We start from the raw sequence: 8661 nt of genomic DNA, 5'->3' as shown, positions 1-8661 counted from the left end.
TTCTGGATTTCGGACGCTCTACCTGTACCACTGAAAATAACCCATTACTGTCTGCCAAGAATAAAGGCTACATCATTTTGCATGTAAGAAATAAGCTAAAAATAGACTAGAAATTAGTTGCTCGTTACTTCACAAACACACTCATGCCATGTTTCTCTAATATTTTAATAGAGACGTTAACCCATAGTATCTCCATTAAAATAGCAGAGGTGAATTTGGTACAAGTGCATTAAAGGTTTGTACAATAACACCACTGGCAGCAACTCCTAGCCTACAACTTGGCAAATGCATATATTCAATGTATCTTCATTTAAATTGACTGACTGTCTTTCCATATTACTTAAAAGTGAGAAATAAGCTCCAAATACCTGTAGGCATCCCATTTAATCCTGTCCTAAGTCAGGCAAAAGTGCGGAGAAAGGCCTGTGATTTTGAGTGACTCGAATGTGCCAGATCCTGGCATTTGCTTCCTCCTTGGGGCCCCGTTTGAGCCAAAACCCCCCTCTGCCCCAAATATGGTCCCCAACATCAAAGGTGATGGGGTAGAGGATGGGCCTCCAAGGGCAGGAGTTCCATTCGATGCAGCAGGATGAAAGGAGGCATACCATCATGCTGGAAGGTGGAAGTGAGAATCCCAAGGAATTCTGGCAATGTTTGGGTCTGCTCAGTTCTAGGCCCTTTCAAAATTGAATTTATAGGCAGGGCTGCTGCAGACTAACCAAGCAGTGGCCTCTGCCACTTCTCCCATCCTTGATGGTATGGCAGGTGCCCATAGTGGCATATATGCCTCCTGGTTTTATTTAGATGAGGGAACCTCCAGCGACTCCTGATTAATTCATCTGAGGCAGGAGCAGAGGGTGATATCAGGATTTACATGGATATTTGGACCCATAATTTATCAGTTATAGAATCACAAAATCAGACCTGCAAATGACTTCATACAAGGTCTGTACCTCCACAGCCCTTGCAGCAATAAAAGCTACATGCTTGAATGATTGGTATATAATATGGGAGAAGATTTCCCTCATAATTAAATTTTCTAGCTGCCTCACAGGAGGCCAATAATTTTGTAGTGTCAATAACATAAGACAAATTGGAACAAAGAAAAGTTGGCAGACTAGGACAAATAGATTTCTAACAGAGCTGATGTTGTAACTGAGAGAAGAATTTACAATGCATTTATAGAGATTCTTTTCACAGGTTTACTGAGGGCAGAGTGCATGGGTATCCCATAAGTCGCATCCTACTGATCCCTCCGTCTGGCTTCATCGTCAGTCGCACATGAGTTGCAATATCTTTCATTTCGATGGAGAAGAAGTATTGCTGGTGTGGTTTCAGCTAAGATTGAAAGAAAAAAGTCCCAAGTAATTATTACAGACTAATAAAAATGGAAAGGGGCATTGTCTTCAAGTAAAACTGTTTAGAAAACTTGGGCTAGAAATTCAATTCATTTGCGCCTCCCGAATCACTTTCGCCCCCTGCAGCAGTGCCAGACGAAAACACCGGCAGCTGCACGAGGCGCAGATGGCTGCTACCAGGGCGATAATTAAAGGCGAGGTGGCTGATGGAAAACTTACCTTATTGGTCGCGTCGCTGCTCCGTTTACTTCGCGGGGCCACGATCACTCAGCCTGCGTCTGTTTGAGCCCCGTGCTGATCGCACGGTTCCCCCGCTCCATGGTAGTCCAGATATGTCCCTTTTCCCCTTGCAGAGTATGCAGCGTGGGCCCTTCCCTTTAAGGGAGGGAAGGACCCCTCAGACGCAGCAGCGCTGCACAGCCCAGTGGGCAGTGCTGCTGAGGTGTCCGCCCCATTAGTGCCCCAAAAAGGAACTGGAGCGGCTTAACCCGAATTTTTTTGAGAAGGGCGAAACTTCTGCACCTGGTGCTAAGTTTCACGCCTCCCAACTCTTGCCGCCCCCAAACGGGGTGATAATGAATTTCACCCCCCTAATTTTTTTAGGAGGAGATGAAAAGTGGGAAGAACGATGAGCCATTTCCTTCACAATAGCATTGCATGCATGTGATACAGTAAAGCATTTTGACATAGAATTGCCCAATAGTCGGATGCTACAGCACAAAGGGGGCCATTACACCCAAAGCACGAGTGCTTGCTCTCCTAATGAGCTATCTACTTAGTCCCATTTCCCTGTCCTTTCCCATACCCTTTTAATTTTATCTTTCTCTTTCACATGTTTACACCACTGCATAATGTGTTTATAAACAAGTGAAAGGGGCGAATAAAGGTCGTTAAACACGTGTTCAGTAAAACAATGCCCTTTTACTGAAACAACTCGAAAGCAAATCTGACATTGTTGTTTTACAAAAGCCATCCAAAATAATTAAGGACGTGTTTATTTGTACTGCCAAAATGGTCAACATGCTCCACCCTTTGTTTCTGATTGGTCCCCTTGGAGAATAAGCCACACCCTGAAGTTTCACAGGAATGTGTAACTGGAACCGCCCATCCCAAGGTCTCACTGACTTTGCAAATTGTAACTCGATCCACTTTGACTTCCTGAAGCGACAGAGGACAGAGCTCCCCAGAAGACAGCAAGGGCCAGCCAAAGTCCCATACCCCAGTCCAAGTGCATGCCTCCCCCAGCCAAAGTGCCTTACCCCAGTCCAAGTGAATACCTCCCGCAGCCGAAGTACTTTACCCCAGTGCAAGTACATCCCTCCTCCCCGCCCCCCCACCCCGCCACCATAGATGGGGCATTGTGTACTGATTGTTAACAGGTTTATTGCGTATGAAGTGAATAGTGACAGTGTCGTGACTTCTGGATATCATCCACTCCATCGATGTCCCATGTAGGGAGTTGGAAGAATGTGATCGTCTTCCCTGAGTTCCCTCTCTCCCCTCTGATTTCCCCCATCACCACCACCCGTGTCTCTCTCTCTCTCTCTCCCTTTCTCTCCACCAGCCTTTCATTCTCCCACCAGTTTCTCTCCCCCAGTCTCTCTCTCACTCTCTCTCTCACCCCAGTCTTTCTCTCTCTCCCAGTCTTTCTCTCTCCCCCCAGTCTCTCTCTCTCTCTCTCTCACCCCAGTCTCTTTCTCACCCCAGTCTCTCTCTCTCTCCCAGTCTTTCTCTCTCCCCCAGTCTCTCTCTCTCTCTCCCCCCAGTCTCTCTCTCTCGCTCCCCCAGTCTTTCTCTCACTCTCTCTCTCCCCAGTCTTTCTCTCACTCCAGTCTCTCTCTCTCCCCCAGTCTCTCTCTCTCTCCCCCAGTCTCTCTCTCTCTCCCCCAGTCTCTCTCTCTCTCCCCACAGTCTCTCTCTCTCCCCCAGTCTCTCTCTCTCTCTCCCCCAGTCTCTCTCACTCTCCCCCCAGTCTCTCACTGTCTTCCCCCCACTCCCAGCCTCTCACTCTTCCCCCCCCACCGCCCCATCCTCTCTCTCTCGCTATCGGCCCCTCACACCTGCCACCCTCGGACCCCTCGCACCGACCGGGAAGGAGGGGGTGGGAGAGAGTCGGAGCCTCAGGTCATGCTGCTCGGCACCACGTGCATGGAATGATTCGGCCGGGAGGGGGCGAAGCTTCACGGGACGGCTGTCTGTCAAAAAAAGTGCAATACAAATACCTGGTCCCGATAATTAAAATTGTTGTGTCACATTGCGGAGAGGATAAGTCATGAGAAATTATAATAACATCTTGGAACAGCCCAAGCAGTCACCAACAGAAATGAATCTAATTCCCAGTATTCCAAATGGTGGCTGATTGCAGGTTTGGTATATTGCTTTCAAAGCTCTATGTTTTTCGGATTCTTTATGGGATAGATTTTAGTCTTTACCACCTGGGCTTTAAAGTGTCACCTGGGAGAAGCATATCAGGTAGGAGGATGGCATATCCATAACAAACCCCATCAATTTTCCTTCCATTTCATTCTAAATGAGATAGAAGTCTAAGACAAGCCGAAACGGCTTAAAATAAATTCCCATGGTTAGATGGTATTTATTGCAAAGTGCTGAGAAAGGCCAGTGAGGAAATTTGTGACAATCATTATAACAGTCAATGGAAACTGAGGGTACCAACAGATTGAAAACATTAGTATCCAACAAATGTAGTGCCCATATTTATAAAGGGTGACAGCACAGACACAAGAAACTATAGTATTACTTCATGTAAAATAATGGAATTAATTATCAGCAGTAAACTTGACAACAATCGAATGAACAGCAGTCATCCTGGCTTTTGAAGGGGAGGATCCTGCCTGATAAACTGCCCTGGTTTATTTGAAGAAGTGACAACCCAACTGAACTGTGGTAAATGTTGTGTATCTGTAAAGCATGCACTCCCATGTTCTGCCACCAGGGAGTGCATCCCCTGAAGTACCAAGGGATCCCAGCATCCCTTGGGAGCACTGTATTTAAGTAATTCCCGAAGGCCTGTTCCTCACTCTGGAGTGTCTTAATAAAGACTGAGGTCACTGTTACTTTAACCTCCCTGTGTGCAGTCTCATCTGTGTTAGGAACACAATAACTGGCGACGAGTATATGAATCCAACACAAAGATGCAGCAAACTGTGTGCATCCTGGAGAAGTTCTCGGAAGACTGGGAAGCCTATGTCGAACGGCTAGACGAGTATTTTGTAGCCAACGAGCTGGACGGAGAAGGAAGCGCTGCAAAAAGGAGAGCAGCCCTCCTCACAGTCTGCAGGGCACCGACCTACAGCCTCATGAACAATCTTCTGGCTCCAGTGAAATCCACAGATAAGTCGTATGAGGAGCTGTGTATACTGGTTCGGGAGCATCTTAACCCGAGGGAGAGCGTGCTGATGGCCAGCAATCGGTTCTACACGTGCCAGCGATCTGAAGGTCAGGAAGTGGCGAGCTACGTTGCTGAGCTAAGGTGACTTGCAGGACAATGTGAGTTTGATGGCTACCTGGAGCAAGTGCTCAGAGACGTTTTTGTACTGGGCATTGGCCACGAGACCATCCTAAGAAAACTTTTGACTGTAGAGACACCGACCCTCAGTAAGGCCATTGCGATAGCACAGGCACTTATGTCCACCAGTGACAACACCAAACAAATCTCTCAGCACACAAGTGTTCATAAATTAACTGGAACTATCTTTGTGAGCAGAAATGTACAGGGCAGAAACCACATGTCTGCAACTGCCAGCAGGCCTCAGATGACCCAGATGACTCAGAATCCGTAACAAAGGATGAATGCAAGGCAATTCGCACCTTGTTGGCGATATGGAGGTTTCCATTCAGCCTATTCATGCTGCTTCAGAGGGTATGTTTGCAAGAGCTGTGGAAAAATGGGGCACCTCCAACGAGCTTGCAGATGAGCTGCTAGCTCTGCAAAACCTGCTAACCACCACTTGACAGAGGAAGATCGGTCCATGGTGGATCAAAGCAATTTCGAGCCTCAGAGAGAGGAGGCAGATGCTGAAGTACACGGGGTGCACACATTTTCGACGAAATGTCCACCTATAATGCTAAACGTAAAATTGAATGGCTTACCCATAGCCATGGAACTGGACACTGGCGCTAGCCAATCCATCATGCGTAAAAAGATGTTTGAGAGACAGGGGTGCAACAAGGCACTCAGACCAGCCCTGAGCCCCATCCACACAAAACTGAGAACATGCACCAAAGAGCTCATCACTGTCCTGGGCAGCGCCATGGGCAAGGTCACCTACGAGGGCACGGTGCACGAACTGCCACTCTGGATTGTCCCGGGCGATGTCCCCACACTGCTTGGAAGGAGCTGGCTGGGCAAAATCCGCTATCACATGTCGATGAGGCCTCATGTACCCAGATTCTTAATAAATTTCCTTCTCTTTTTGAGCCAGGCATTGGAAACTTTTCCGGGTCGAAGGTGCTGATCCACTTGGTCCTAGAGGCACGACCCATTCACTACAAGGCACGAGCAGTACCCCACATGATGAGGGAGAGAGTGGAAATCGAGCTGGACAGGCTGCAACACGAGGGCATCATCTCCCCAGTGAAATTCAGTGAGTGGGCCAGCCCGATTGTTCCAGTACTCAAAAGTGATGGCACAGTCAGGATTTGTGCCAATTATAAAGTAACTATTAATCATTTCTCGCTACAGGACCAATACCCACTACCTAAGGCAGACGACCTATTTGCGACGCTGGCAGGAGGCAAGACGTTCACCAAGCTCGACCTGACTTCGGCCTACATGGCGCAAGAGCTGGCGGAGTCTTCGAAGGGCCTCACCTGCATCAACACACACAAGGGACTGTTTATCTACAACAGATGCCCATTTGGAATTCATCGGCTGCAGCGACCTTCCAGAGAAACATGGAGAGCCGACTCAAGTCGGTACCATGCACGGTGGTTTTTCAGGACGACATATTGGTCATGGGTCGGGACACCGTCGAGCACCTACAAAACCTGGAGGAGATCCTCCAGCGACTGGATCGCGTAGGGCTGCGGCTGAAGAGGTCGAAATGTGTCTTATTGGCAACAGAAGTGGAGATTTTGGGGAAAAAAATCGCGGCGGACTGCCTTCGGCCCACAGATGCCAAGACAGAGGCTATCAGGAACGCGCCCAGGCCACAGAACGTCTCGGAGCTGTGGTCGTTCCTGGGACTCCTCAACTATTTTGGTAACTTCCAACCGGGGTTAAGCACCCTCTTAGAGCCCTTACATGTGTTATTGCGTAAAGGTGAGAACTGGGTGTGGGGAAAAAAACAAGTAATTGCTTTTGAGAAAGCCAGAAACATTTTATGCTCTAACAAGCTGCTTGTATTGTATAACCCGTGTAAAAGACTTGCGTTAGCATGTGATGCGTCGTCGTACGGAGTCGGGTGCGTATTACAAAAAGTTAATGTTGCGGGGAAATTGCAACCTGTCGCCTATGCCTTCAGGAGCTTGTCTAAGGCCAAGAAGGCCGACAGCATGATTGAGAAAGAGGCATTAATGTGTGTGTTCGGGGTAAAGAAAATGCATCAGTACCTGTTTGGCCTCAGATTTCAGCTGGAAACCGATCACAAGCCCCTCAGTTGAGCAATGCGCCCAGAGAGGCACCACTAAGTTTGTGGTCCTGGTCTTTCAGACCATGATCGAGGATCCATGTCGACTATGTGGGCCCATTTCTCGGTAAAATGTTCCTGGTGGTGGTGGATGCTTTTTCAAAATGGATTGAATGTGAAATAATGTGGGGAAGCACCGCCACCGCCACCATTGAAAGCCTGAGGGCTATGTTTGCCACCCACGACCTGCCTGACATACCAGTGCCGAATTTAAAGAACTCATAACCCACAATGGGATCAAACATGTCACCTCAGCCAATCAAACAGAGCCTTAAACGAGTCACAGAAGGCTCACTCCAAACCCGCTTGTCCCGAGTACTGCTCAGCTACCGCATGAGAACCCACTCGCTCACAGGGATGCCCGCGGCTAAGCTCCTCATGAAAAGGACACTTAAAACCAAACTCTCGCTGGTTCACCCCAACCTGCATGATCAGGTAGAGAGCAGGCGGCAGCAACAAAATGTAAACGATGGTCGCGCCACTGTGTCACGGGAAATTGATCTGAATGACCCTGTGTATGTGCTAAACTATGGACAAGGTCCCAAGTGAATCGCGGGCACGGTGATAGCTAAAGAAGGGAGCAGGGTGTTTTTAGTCAAACTAGACAATGGACAAATTTGCAGAAAGTACCTGGACCAAACGAGGCTACGGTTCACAAACTGCCCTGAACAACCCACAGCAGACACCACCTTTTTCGAGCCCACAACACACACCCAATGGATCAACGACACCACGCTGGACCAGGAAATCGAACCCATCATGCCCAACAGCCCAGCAAGGCTAGACTCACCTTGCAGCCCTGCAGGGCCAACAACACGCCAGCCCAGCAAGGGCTGAGCCATAACACCAGAACAGACATTTGTACCGAGGCGGTCCACCAGGGAAAGAAAGGCTCCCGAACGCCTCACCTTGTAAATAGTTTTCAATTTGACTTTGGGGGGGAATGATGTTGTGTATCTATAAAGCATGCACTCCCATGTTCCGCCACCAGGGAGCGCATCCCCTGAAGTCCCAAGGGATCCCAGCATCCCTTGGGAGCAGTGCATATAAGCCAGCCCCAAAGGCCTATTCCTCACTCTGGAGTGTCTTAATAAAGACTGAGGTCACTGTTACTTTAACCTCCCTGTGTGCAGTCTCATCTGTGTTGAGAACACAATCGTAAATCCTACCACATTGCATCCAAAAGGCATTGATAAAGTTGCACATGAAAGGCTACTACTTAAGCTCCTAGGGACTGGAGCACGCCATTCAGCCCCTCGAGCATGCTCACCATTCAATTAGATTATTGCTAATCTGTACCTCAACTCTATTTTCCTACCTTATTCCTTGATACTCTTACCTAATTAAAAACCGATCGCTCTAAATCTTGAAATCTTCAATTGACCCAGCATCCACAGCCCTTTGAGGCAGAGAATTCTGGATTTCTAATACCCTTTGTATGAAAAAGTACTTTCTTCTTTTTCTACATCAGTAATTAACCTTTATCATTGTTGTTGCCAAATTAAGTTAATCTTAGGGTTAAGACATGGCAGGAGAGCTTGGACATGGGTTATGCTCCTCTTGTACTATGTGGGAAGTCAGGGACGCTTCCGGTGTCCCTGACGACTATGTGTGCAGGAAGTGTATCCGCCTCCAGCTCCTGACGGACCGCATTG

General features: G+C 48.2%; 1 protein-coding gene across 1 annotated transcript in view; it reads right to left on the bottom strand.

Moving 5' to 3' along the window:
• Nucleotides 1–1194: 1194 nt before the first annotated feature.
• The window catches only part of allc (allantoicase), a 66477-nt gene continuing 59010 nt past the window's right edge, over nucleotides 1195–8661 (bottom strand). Inside the window, exon 11 of the mRNA XM_070884358.1 lies at nucleotides 1195–1338. Coding sequence (XP_070740459.1) covers nucleotides 1195–1338 — 144 coding nt within the window. The remainder of the gene's footprint in view (nucleotides 1339–8661) is intronic.

Source organism: Pristiophorus japonicus, chromosome 7 (genome assembly GCF_044704955.1).
Source record: "Pristiophorus japonicus isolate sPriJap1 chromosome 7, sPriJap1.hap1, whole genome shotgun sequence".
Lineage (NCBI taxonomy): Eukaryota > Metazoa > Chordata > Chondrichthyes > Pristiophoridae > Pristiophorus > Pristiophorus japonicus.
The sequence above is the reverse complement of the archived record's forward strand: the minus strand, read 5'-3'. Positions and strand labels throughout refer to the sequence as shown.